General features: G+C 50.2%; 1 protein-coding gene across 1 annotated transcript in view; it reads left to right on the forward strand.

Moving 5' to 3' along the window:
- CPD (carboxypeptidase D) overlaps positions 1 to 12,086 on the forward strand; it is a 24,943-nt gene extending 12,857 nt beyond the window's left edge. Inside the window, exons 7-21 of the mRNA XM_053961050.1 lie at positions 125 to 292; positions 1,288 to 1,397; positions 1,839 to 1,941; positions 2,388 to 2,530; positions 3,036 to 3,205; positions 3,783 to 4,094; positions 5,256 to 5,451; positions 5,684 to 5,819; positions 6,533 to 6,682; positions 7,085 to 7,180; positions 7,274 to 7,338; positions 7,496 to 7,627; positions 7,950 to 8,135; positions 8,434 to 8,533; positions 9,154 to 12,086. Of these exons, the coding sequence (XP_053817025.1) occupies positions 125 to 292; positions 1,288 to 1,397; positions 1,839 to 1,941; positions 2,388 to 2,530; positions 3,036 to 3,205; positions 3,783 to 4,094; positions 5,256 to 5,451; positions 5,684 to 5,819; positions 6,533 to 6,682; positions 7,085 to 7,180; positions 7,274 to 7,338; positions 7,496 to 7,627; positions 7,950 to 8,135; positions 8,434 to 8,533; positions 9,154 to 9,380 (2,294 nt within the window). The 3' untranslated portion in view covers positions 9,381 to 12,086. The remainder of the gene's footprint in view (positions 1 to 124; positions 293 to 1,287; positions 1,398 to 1,838; positions 1,942 to 2,387; positions 2,531 to 3,035; positions 3,206 to 3,782; positions 4,095 to 5,255; positions 5,452 to 5,683; positions 5,820 to 6,532; positions 6,683 to 7,084; positions 7,181 to 7,273; positions 7,339 to 7,495; positions 7,628 to 7,949; positions 8,136 to 8,433; positions 8,534 to 9,153) is intronic.
- Positions 12,087 to 12,344: the final 258 nt, after the last annotated feature.

Raw genomic sequence — 12,344 nt, forward strand, 5'->3', positions numbered from 1 at the left:
GGGTGCAGGGGGCCAGCACTGCTGTGCTCTCTGCTCTCTCCACTAACTGCTACTTGAAAACTCTGTAATAAGAGGTTGAAACCTCTTCACAGGCCATGAGCTTGAACTTGTGTTTCATTTTCAGGAGACAAAGGAGGTACTGTTGGCAGAAACAACAGCAACAACTACGACCTGAACAGGAACTTTCCAGATCAGTTTGTCCACGTGACAGACCCTACACAGCCGGAAACTCGTGCTGTCATGGCCTGGCTCAAGTCTTACCCTTTTGTGCTCTCAGCAAACCTGCATGGAGGTACCACATTCAAACCAAGCTCCTTCCTCTGTGCTGGGCTTTGTGGGGTGGGAGTTTGCAGGGATGTCTCCACAGTGTTCTAGGTGTGCACTGGGGAGCTCTCGTGCTGCAAGGTGGAGCAGAAACTGGAAACAGAGGGTGCAAATTGTCCCCAAACATATTTGTAGGGAGTTGAGGCGGCTGCTGGGAAGATCCCAACCACTTCTCTGAAGGGAGAATCTGGGAGATGGGGATGGACTCCCTTGTCAGCAGTTGCTCAGCAGATGGTCTGGGAATGGGGTATAGAGCTGTGGCTGTTAAGGGCTTCACAGCATTTATAGAGTGAATGCAGTCCTGAGGGTTCCCTGCCTTGAATCACATGGTGAAACTATGAAATTTGCAGTAATTGAATTATCCTTTTGCAGTGTTCTAAACTAAGTCTCTGTGTAATACAGCTTACTCCCTAGACAGTTTGTCTGCTGGCTTGTAGCTGTGGTAACTTGCAGGTGGATGCTTTGTTGCCAGCGTGCTTGGTTTGTAGTGCAGAAGTGTCATGTGTGGGTGTGAGGGGGCTGGCAGGTCTCCAGCTGCAGTGGTGTCTGGGGTTTTGTGGTGCTATTAGTACATCTTCCTCGGGGAAGCCTTCAGCAATAAACTGCAGAAAGCTGAAAAAACTGCATCATTTGGGTCAAAAGCACCGTGCATGCTCTGGGAAAATCTTCCCCTTGCTTCCACTTCTCTGTGTAAGCAATTATTATGTGGTTGTGTTCAGCCCTCCTTCATGTAAGAGCCAAAGCTTTGATGTTGATGTGGCTTTGGTTCTCCTTCCTAACTAGGTGTGGTGTTATCTCTTCCTGTGCTTCTGTCTCTTCTGTCCACTGGGCTTAATGCTTTGTTTAATGCCAAGTCTTGAGAAACAGAAAGCTTGGCACTTGCTGGAGAAAAATTTCCACTGTTATGCTGAGGGATCACTGGGAAAGCACACAAGTATGAGCCAAAGCTTGCTTTGCCTGCAGGTTCCCTGGTGGTTAATTACCCCTTTGATGACGATGAACAAGGAATAGCCATATACAGCAAATCCCCAGATGATGCTGTGTTCCAGAAGCTGGCACTTGCCTACTCCAAGGTAAAGCTCTAACAGGAAAATGGGCACATCCTGCTAGGCTGACTTCTGGGAAACTCCTCTTCAGCTTCCAGGGAGCCTCCTGAGCAGCTGGTAGAGGTGGGTGCAGGCACTGTGGCTGAGCCCCTGGTGTTGCAGGCACAGCAGGAGGATCCTACAGGAGGCTCCCATTCCAGGAGTGATGCCCAGCATGCTCTCTCTGCAGGCAGTGAGGGAGGAGAGCTCTGTGCAGGCACTTTTAAAGATAGTGGAAAATGCTGCTCATGGGCTGGGAGGAGAGAGCAAGGATACCTGGGCTGGGATTGGGTGTGGGTGCAGTCAGTGCTGCAGTGATAGACACACATCTGTGTTTGGTAACCCTGAATGTGTGACTGAGGGTAGAACAAGAGTGCCCGTGGCTGTGGAGTGCAGGCTCACCTTCAAATGTTGCATCTTGTTTTATAGGAAAATGCAAAGATGTACCAGGGAAGCCCTTGTAAGGATATGTACCCCACTGAGTACTTCCCACATGGCATCACCAACGGGGCTCAGTGGTACAATGTTCCAGGTAAAGTACACCTTAAATCCCCTGCACTGTTTATCTTCAGGTCAATGCATGTGCAACTTAAATAATTTAGTCTGATCAGTCAGGAACTCTGCACTGGTCAGCTCAGATTAATGGGACTCAGGTTTCTTTTATAACCTCTTAAATAATGTACCCTAATAAAGTTATTCCCGGGGGAAGGAATTTATAGTGTAGTTTCTCTGGCTATAAGCAAAACGGTTTCAAAAAATTTTACAGCACTTTATTATCATGAAAGGTATTTACAAGAAGGAAGGTTATTTGTCTGCTCTTTTGGCATCCCTTTGAAGCTTAAATCCTGCCCTGTGTAAAAGCCTTTTCCCTTCAAGTCTGTACTTCATCTTTCTCTGGTATCTGATTTTTTTTTTTTTTTTTTTTTTTTGCGCTGTGGTACTTCAGAAGTCAAAACTTCTTTTACATTCTTGTTGTAGGTGGGATGCAAGACTGGAATTACTTACATACAAACTGCTTTGAAGTGACCATTGAGCTGGGCTGTGTGAAATACCCAAAGGCTGAGGAGCTGCCAAAGTACTGGGCACAGAACCGGCGCTCACTGCTGCAGTTCATGAAACAGGTGAGGTGCTTTGACCTCAGGCAAGGTCAGCTCCCTCTGTGACAAGTCACAATGAACAGGGTGGTCTGGCCAGCTTCCTGGCCAGACTGGCTACCTGCTCTACAGAAATCAGCCCCATCAGAACCTGTCTCAACTACTCTCTCTTATTAACATACCAAAAATCTGGACGAACATAGCATCCAGAGGATGCAGGTGGGGGCTTTTTATGTACCACTGCCTTGGGTTTCCTGAGGCTGGAATGTCCCTTATATTACCTTCCTATCTGAGTGGGGCTGGTGCTGCACACCTGGGGTGTGCAAACAAAGGTGTGGAGCAGAAAGTGCCGTGCTGACACCCTGAGCCAAACAATTGCTCATTGTACTCATCAGGTGATCTTTGTCCATGCCAGCTGCTGGCCAGTCCAACCTAAACCCTTTTGGAACATTTTGCTCTTCTGGGAATGCTGAAAATGTGAGGGGTGGGAGGCAGAGCGAGGGCTGGCACTCAGCAGAGCTCCTTTGTGCAGGTTCACCAGGGTGTCTGGGGCTTTGTGCTGGATGCTGTGGACAAGAGGGGCATCCTCAACGCCACCATCAGCGTGGCTGACATCAACCACCCGGTGACCACCTACAAGGATGGAGACTTCTGGCGCCTCCTGGTCCCAGGGACGTACAAAATCACAGCATCTGCCCGAGGGTGAGCAAGCCCCAGAGGAGGAGCAAACAGCTGCATGACTGACTTCCCACTCAGCAGTATTCCATCACCTCTGCCTGCCTACAGCACACGTGGGCATGGGTGTTTCTCCTGCCCTCTGGCCTGTGCAGAGATAGCAGTGTGAGACTGCTGTGGTGTCAGACTGCTCACCTGGCACTGGGGTACAATCCCAATCTTCCCTTGTTAGGAGTGGATAACTTGGTGTCTTTAGGGGAAATTCTTTTCTGGGCAGCTGCTCACAGAAGTGACTTGATTGCTTCAGTGCTGCCAAAATTCTACGTTAGAACAGCCTGACTTGTTGTCTTGCCAGTCTGCCATGTAACCCTGCAACACCTGAGCCAAAAGCAGCTCAATGCCATGTTGGGGCCTGAGTTGTTCCCTGTCCTCCTGCCATTCCCACATCCCTTTGAGCTGTTCTTGCTCCTCATTTCTATGCCTCTCACTGTGGGCAGGGGAGCAGTAGCAGTCCCATGTGGGTGTGTAGTCAGGAACGGGGCTGGCTTGTTGTCCAAGGTTTCAAATGCCTGATGTTTTCTTGTACCTTCTCTTCCCTGGGCAGGTATGATCCACTCAGTAAGATGGTGGAAGTTGACAGCAAAGGTGGGGTGCAGGTCAACTTCACTCTTTCACGGACAGACAGCAAAGTGGAAGAGGGGAAGATGCTGGTCTTGAACACCCCAGACACCAGCAACCCCAACGAGAAGGAGTTTGAGACTCTGATCAAAGATCTCTCTGCCGAGAATGGTCTGGAGCGGCTCCTGCTCACCTCCTCCAGGGATGTGACTCCCTACAGATACCGGCCCTACAAGGACCTCTCCGAGTTCCTCCGAGGCCTCTACCTCAACTATCCACACATCACGAATCTCACCAGGTGAAAACAGAGCAGCAGCCTGGGCTAGGGATGTCGTGAAGTTGGTAGTCATGAACACAGTGCAGAGATGGGGAGCTTGCCCCTCCCTTCCCCGTGTTCTCTGAGACTGAGGGAACCCCACGTGTAAGGACATGGCAGCAGAGCAATGGCTGCTGGGCCTCATAGGTGCATCCATGTGCTTTTCCCTGACTCTGTTCCCCAGGGATGCTTGGGACTGGCAGTATTCTTAGCACTGATATCTCAGACTTCTGCAAATATCTCTGTTCCTTACTATTTTGTCTGTTCTTTAAATCCTTTCTGACATCCACCCTACTGAAGAGTCCCCAGCAAAAATGGCCAGATTTGACTTACAAATCTTAGATGGCCTTTTTTTCGTTGTCTGCCTCCAGATTTTATTTCAGTAGTGCAAGATGCTTTTGTGTGAGCTTGCCCTGGGCCAAGGTCTCTGCCCTCCTGCAGAAGACCAGCTGCTGCCATCCTCTGCTTTCCTTTGTGACTGGTAATGCTTACCCTCTGTCAGCTTTAGAAAGCACAAATCCCTTTGTCCCAGAGCCTCATTTGCTTGTTGTAACCAGGCACAATGTGCTCATGTGCTGTCCCTGCTGGTGCCAAGGCAGCCTTGCTGATCTGTAGCCTCTATTGTCCCTGCAGTTGCATCAGCCCTGAGCCTGTTCCCTGCTTTCCCTGCACTCAGTTTGCCAACTCAGCGGCATGGCTGTAGCAACGGCTCCTGCATTACTGTGAACAGGCCTCTTTTGTCCTGCTTGATAAATTAGTTTGATGTCCAGATGTATCCTCCTCTGAAGGGAAAAAAGAAACAAATCAAAACCCACCACTGACAGTACAGAGGATCCAGCAATTCCACATTTATTGTGATCTCCAAAGGCTGTAGGGAGACATATGGAGTATTGGATATTCTGTGCATCTGGACCTGGATACACCCTTACCCAGATGCTGGTGTTCAAACTGATGTTCAGAGTGAATTCTGTTCAGTGCTGCTGTAAATCTGCCCCCCTGATCTGGTTGTGTTTCTCTTGCCTTTGCAGCCTCCTGCTGGAGGCTGGCAGCAGTTCCTTTCCACACTGGGATTTCTCCCTGAGGTCAGGCTGGAGTTGCAGCTCTCTTGCTGAGCTGACACTTCCATTTCCCATCTCTTGGCAGTCTGGGTCAGAGTGTGGAGTTCCGCCAGATCTGGTCCCTTGAAATCTCCAACAAGCCCAACGAGTCTGAGCCTGAGGAGCCCAAGATCCGCTTTGTTGCCGGGATTCACGGAAACGCTCCCGTTGGGACAGAGCTGCTCCTGACACTGGCAGAATTTCTTTGCATGAACTACAAGAAGAATGATGCTATCACAAAGGTGAGAGGCCAATCCAAAGACCTCCTTGGAGCCTTCCAGCTGTAGCCTGAGGTGACAATGCTCACTGGGGGAGACTCCTGCCAAAACTTGCTTGGGGCTTTGCGGTGATACCGTGTGTAATGGGGAGATGTGCAATCCACGGGACAAGAACCTCAAACTGCAGCTCCTAGCTTAAGATCCAGGGAAATGATCCCTACTAATTGCACTCTGTGCTGTTTCTCCTTTTGCTCAGCTGATTGACAGGACGCGGATTGTGATTGTGCCTTCCCTGAACCCAGACGGACGCGAGATTGCCCAGGAGAGAGGCTGCACCTCGAAGATAGGCCAGACCAACGCTCATGGCAGAGATCTGGACACAGATTTCACAAGTAAAGCCCTTGTAAAACTGCCCCATGGTTGGCTGGAGTCATTGGGTTACAGGGTCTGCCTGTAAAGAAGGCAGTACTCCAGGCAGCACAGCTGCTGGGAAGCTTCCAGAGCTTGGATCTTCTTTACAGACAGCAATTTGCAGTCTCTTATGCGCAAGAGACAAAGCAGAGTTATTTAGGAATAGGAGAGGTCAGATAATACCTGATGTATTCTTACTCTTAATGGATTTCTTTCATCTCTGAAAAAATGCCCTCTGTTCATGCTCCCCAGAAAGAGTCTCCTTTTTTCATGTTTTTCTGGTTTCCATGTAACTGTATCCATAGCACTGTATCAGCCCACCCTTCCTGAGGAGGAAATGTTCTCTGCCCAAGTTTGGCTGGGATCATCCTAACTCCTTCCTTAAGAAAATGTCAATTCTGTGACATTGTTGTGAGCAAACACACATGAAATACCTTCTGCAACACAAAAGGAAATAGCTTGGGGAAATTGTGATGTTGCACATTTGTTTAGCTGTGCAGATGAATCCCCCCCATGCATGGTGTGGTCTGGGTGCTTTACTTCATCAGTCAGCTGCATCTGCTGAGATCTAACAGAGGCCTTTTCATACCTGCAGCAGACCTAATTTCAGACATAAGGGATGTACTTCGGGCCTCTCAAACAGCAGAGGAAGCTGTTCTTAGTTTCCTTTTCTATTTGTTGTTCTGATTTATAGGCAATTACACCCGGTACTCAGCGGCACGAGAGCCTGAGACCAAAGCCATCGTGGAGAACTTGATCCTGAAGCATGATTTCAGCCTCTCTGTTGCTCTGGATGGAGGATCTCTGCTTGTCACTTACCCCTATGACAAGCCAACACAGTCAGGTGTGACCAACTGCCTGGTTCCCCTCAGGCTGTCTCTGCAGAGTTCATGTGACCACATGCTGTAAGGGCTTTTTGTGCTCGTGGTATTCTGTAGCCTCCTTTGTGTTCAGCCCTTTGTGTGTGGAGTTGACAGTCTGTAAGTAAAGTTATAAAACCTCACAGGGTTCAGCTAGGGATCAGAACATTTACAATTTGTATGCCCACAGCAGTATTTCAACCTTTTCTCTGCTAGAACCAGTATAAAGTCTGCTTTTGATACTGCCCCTTATTGGTAGAGGAAATAGGAATGCTCCTGAAACAACATATGTCTCTGTTTAGTACAGGATCATGGGGTTAAAATGGGAATTTGCCCATGCAGGGAACGAGAGTTGCATGCTCAAAGTCTCACTTTTCCTGTTGCAGTGGAGAACAAAGAAACACTAAAGCATTTGGCATCTGTGTATGCAAACAACCACCCAGTGATGCATTTGGGCCAGCCAGGCTGTCCAAATAAGTCAGGTATGTTTGGTTGGATCCTTTAACCCTCCTGTCAGCTTGTGGCAGACTCTGCTGGGCAGGCTCTGGCTGACAGCTGTGTTTTTGCTCTCACAGATGAGAATATTCCTGGTGGAGTGATCCGTGGCTCGGAATGGCACAGTCACCTGGGAAGTATGAAGGTACTGCTGCATGGCACAGGGCTTCTCATCTCTGCTAAACAATCAATAAAAAGCATATTTGTCCTGATGTCTGGGCAAAGCTTCTCCCTCTCCAGCTGCATTTTGCAGAGCTTTTTAATTACCTCTTTCCTTGTAACTGTGTTTTTGTTTTTTGCAGGATTTCAGCGTGACATTTGGTCAGTGTCCTGAGATCACTGTTTATACCGGCTGCTGCTACTTCCCCAGTGCTGGACAACTTCCTGGCCTGTGGGCAGACCACAGGAAATCTCTCCTTAGCATGCTTGTGGAGGTGAGCTGCAGTCTGTGGGAAGAAAATCTGGCAGGGAATGAAGTGGAGGCGAGGGGGAGAGGAAGAGAACAGCATGGAGAGTCTTTGTGGTTTTGTTGGTGCTGTGTAATTACAGATGTTCATGACTCAGGCTGTATGAGGAGGCAGCAAGTGACCAGGGCACGTGTTGACACAAGAGTTAAACATCTGTGTTGCCTTGCACTGTTATTTATTGTGAGGGTCAGGGATGGCAAGTGGGCTGTATTTTAGAGATCTCATTTTAGTTACAGATGCTCTGTAAGCTTGGATCTGAACGTGAAGTGTTTGAAATGCTTTGTTTCAGGTCCACAAGGGAGTGCATGGCATTGTCCAAGACAAGAGTGGCAGGGCAATCTCTAAAGCTGCCATTGTTCTGAACGAAGGCTTGAGGGTGTACACTAAAGAAGGTGGCTATTTCCACGTGCTCTTGGCTCCAGGTTTTCACAGCATTGATGCAACAGCCAGCGGGTACCAGCAGAAACACGTCAAGGTACGTGACTGTCCATGTTGGAGATGTTCCCACATTCTCTGTCACATCAAATCTTCCCTGTTTGGGCTCTGCCTGGTTGTGCCTGTGTTTAGCTGCTTTAGGTGCCATCAGGAGCTGTTTTCTGCCTTGACAGAATGGATGGAGAACAACTTTCCAGCACAGCGGGGTGGTTTTGGGAGTACCTTTTCTTTCCATGGCACTTTGCTTTGATCAGGGCAGGACCAGGCAGATGACAAATGTTTCTCTTGTCTGGGTCCCCAAGCTCTGAGATGATCTAACCTCTCATGTCTTTCTGCAGGTCTTTGTACGTGATGATGCACCCAGCTCGGTGTTCATAGTATTTGACACAGAAAACAGGATTTTTGGACTGCCAAGAGAGCTGGTTATAACTGTGGCAGGTACAGTGATATTTTTTATCAAAGCTTTAAGCAGTCCTTTCTGTACCAGTTCATGCTGACAGAGACCCTCCACTGAACTGGGAAAGCAGCCTGCAGGCTTAAGCCATCTCCAGCTTTCCCTTCTGAACACACTCTTGTCCTTGCAAACTCATCCAACAGCCCTTGATTCTGCTTGGAAGGAGGGAGGGAGGAAGTTGAGTGTTTTGTAGGGATTTGGAGGGTCCAAAATGTACTTTGAGATATCTGGAATGGGGAGAACTTGTGTGCATAGGAGATCCTGCTTCTTCAAGGCTTTTTTAGGTGTTGTGACATCAGGTAAGCATGAAGAGATTATTTTCTCAAGGTGGCAGCTGCTGGGGAGGGGTGTGTGGGAGTTTAGACCCAGTGGTCTGTAGTGGAGCTTGGTGATAATCTCCTAGATTTCAAGCACAGGAAATGCAGTGTGTCCTGTTCTGGAAGCAGCTCTCCTGTCCTCCATGGCCTAGGAGGAAGGAGCAGGGTCACAATGAAGTGAAGGAAGTGGTTGTGACTGCAGGAGTGGGAGGAGAGATGCTGGCAAGCCTGGGAGCCTCTGGCGTGGGAGGAACATGGCATTAACTTTGGTGTCCTCTCTCTGGCAGGTGCCAGCATGTCTGCCCTGGTGCTCACTGCCTGTATCATCTGGTGTGTGTGCTCCATCAAGTCCAACAGACACAAGGATGGCTTCCACCGCCTCCGGCAGCACCACGACGACTACGAGGACGAAATCCGCATGATGTCCACTGGCTCCAAGAAATCCCTCCTGAGCCACGAATTCCAGGATGAAACAGACACTGAGGAAGAAACACTGTACTCCAGCAAACACTGACACCTCCAGGGCAGGAAAGGAGGTTCCCATGGACCAGACCCGGTGGTGGGGGGCGATCCCTGTGGTTCACTTTTGAAATGTTAACTTCAGGATGTGTCCTCCAGAGCGGTGGGTGGCAGCTCCCAGCTTCCCTCTGTTTGCTCTGTTCCTGTGTACAGGCACTCGGTGGGTATTGGAGGCTGTTTGTGAGATAGGGACGTGGTTTGTTACATTTTTGGGTCAAGATCTGGAGGTTTATATGATGTGGTTTGAAAGGCAGCTTTAACAGGGTGGCCAGCAGAGCTCTTAGCATTTCCCCAGCATCTCAGCACAGGGAGCAGATGGTGGGGAAGTGCCCCAAGACCTGCATGGGGTCATGGTCACAACACTCCAAAAAAGGTCTCTCTGCTTTTTGGTTTCATTTTTTCCACTACATGCTTGGGGGAAGCCAGATCCTTCATGACTCTACATTCTGAAGAGCAGCCCTTAGAAGAAGCCCCCCAAAAAAAGACCTTTGATTCTCAGCTCTTCCCTTGGACCTTTTCCCACCATGGGTTGCTGTGGCCCGCTGTGACATGCAGTGTTTGTGGAGCACCTCTAATGTGTCACTGCTTTCAGGGAGTGACTTGGCCTCCTGAAGGCTGGGGGAGATGACATCGCTCCTGATGTGAGCTGGAGAGAGTCAGAGCTTCAGGGAGCTCTGACAGAGCTCCACTGCCTGCCAGCTCTGCCATGCTGCTGTTCCTCACTTCTGGGGAGCAAAGAAACTTTATCCCCATCACCCTGGTTGTGTTTTGTTTGTGTCATAGGCTTGGCTTTGGGGTCTCATGTTCATGTTCCAATAGCTCAGTGCCTGAAAGAGCAGCTGGAAGGTTGTTCTAAGCAAATTGATTAACTGATCTGTAGAAAACCTGATCAATTTTGCTCAAATCCACTACTATTCAGGAGGAAACAGTGAAATCTGACCACTGCTTTATATTTGAGCATTTGTGGAGCAGCAGGGAGAGGTCATGGGAGTATCCATGGCCCAACTTTGGTGCTAAATTCTGAAGAAAGCCTGCCCCATTTGCCACTGTCCACCTAGTACCATTTAATCACCGAGCTCTGGTGGTGGCAGGCAGAAAATGTTCTGCTGGCTTGGCTCTGTTCTGCTCCTGCAGCATCCCTTGGGTGTGGAGCAGGAGCTCCACCTGTGTGTGTGGCTGCAGCTGTGGTGCAGGGAGTGAGGAAGGGCTGAACTGTGCTGAGGGAGAAGGGAAAAGCAGCCAAATTCTGTGATTGGAAAAAAGAGCTGCAGTACACATCCCCAGGACACGTGGGATTTGTGGGGAATAGAAGGAAAGATTGGTTGAAATGTTTGATTTCCAAAGCCTTTATGTATCTCTGATGTTCCTGTGCTTTCTGCAGAAGCAGAAGGCTGGGGTTAGAATAGGCACTTACTTTCTTGCTCTTTTTCTTTTGTAATTCTTGCCCCACTGACCTGATTTCTGGGGTGCAGGAGCCTTAGGCCTCGAGTTTGCCCTGAGCTGCTCTGTCCTCCAGAGGTCTGGGGGTGTCCACTGGTGAAACCTGCACGTGGTGTCTGTGGGTGGAGGGGTTGCACCCAAAAATCTAATTGGGGTCTGCTCTACAGGGCTCTGACCTGGTCTCCTCTGGGGGAACAGCCCCACTGAAGTCTCATGGGCCATGTCACCTGGGGCAGAAGCTGTTCTTCACCCCTACCTGTGGAAATGCTCTGCCAGAACCTCATGCCGTGGTCATCCTCTCGTCTGGTTCTGTGCAGGGACAGAGAGAACCCTCAGACAACCTTCCCTGTTCCACAGGGAATTCCATTGCAGGAAACACAAGCTGTGGCTGGGGAGGTGTGCTGGGAGCAGGGAGATGATGCTGAGCACTCCCCGTGCTCCTGTCCCACATCTGCTGTGAAGGAGCTGCTCTGGTTGCCTTGTGCAGGAGCCATGAACATCTCTGTGCCCGTTCCCAGCTCATTGTGCTGAGCAAGGAATGGGGTTTTGTCCCTTTTTGTCCCTTTTCCACGTGCAATGGGCTGCAGGACACCAGCACACAGTAGCATCAATCCTGCCTCATCTCTGAACTGTTCCTCCTTTAACAAGAGACACAGTTGGTTTTATTTAAAGTCGAGTTTGCAAGTGGCTCTTTGGGCTGTTTTTGGGCTTTGTTTGCTCTGGCAGCAGGTGATGGACAGAGCTGGCCCTGCTTTGTCCCTGTAGCAATAAGTCCTGTTAGGAACTGGCCCTTTCCCTCAGAATGCATTTCGGAATTAGCTGTGGGGGTAGGTGTGTATATTTAAGGTGAGTGGATTTGAAATATTTTGCAAACGTGTGAGACTTTTCTAGGCAGCAGGACCAAGGGAGGTGCCTGGCTCTGGCTCTGGCTCCGTGCTTGGAGCTTTGCAAGCCCGGGGGCTGTTCCTGGGCACTTTGGGAAGGCAGGAGCGGCTCCCGTGCCCTCGCTCCGTCCGTCTGTCCGTCCGTCCGTGCCCCGGGCCGAGAGGAGCCGGTCCCCCCGGGCGCTGTCGCTGTCGCTCCGTGCACTTGTGCCTTCAAATAAATGTACATTTTCAAAGGGACTTGAATCGCCGTTTGCTGGCAGCGGGAGGGGAGGGGGCGGCGCGGGGCTGGGCCTGGCTCTGCCCTCAGCCGCCGCCGCCTGTTTTTTACCTGTATACCGAGATCAATAATCTGTATAAAACTATTTTGATGTCCACGTGCGTTCTCTCGTTCTTCCTTACAACGGGGCGGGCGGGACCGAGAGAGCGGGGTCGGAACCGGGGTCTGGGCTGGAGGAGCAGGGGTGGGAGAGCGGGATGGGGATGGGGACCACAGTCGGAGCTGGAGGAGCGGGATCGGGATCGGGATGAGAGCTGGAGGAGCGGGATTGGGATCGGGATCAGGGCTGGAGGAGCGGGATTGGGATCGGGATCAGGGCTGGAGGAGCGGGATTGTGATCGGGATTAGGGCTGGA

The sequence above is a fragment of the Vidua chalybeata genome, chromosome 20, assembly GCF_026979565.1.
Source record: "Vidua chalybeata isolate OUT-0048 chromosome 20, bVidCha1 merged haplotype, whole genome shotgun sequence".
In the NCBI taxonomy this organism is placed as follows: Eukaryota; Metazoa; Chordata; class Aves; order Passeriformes; family Viduidae; genus Vidua; species Vidua chalybeata.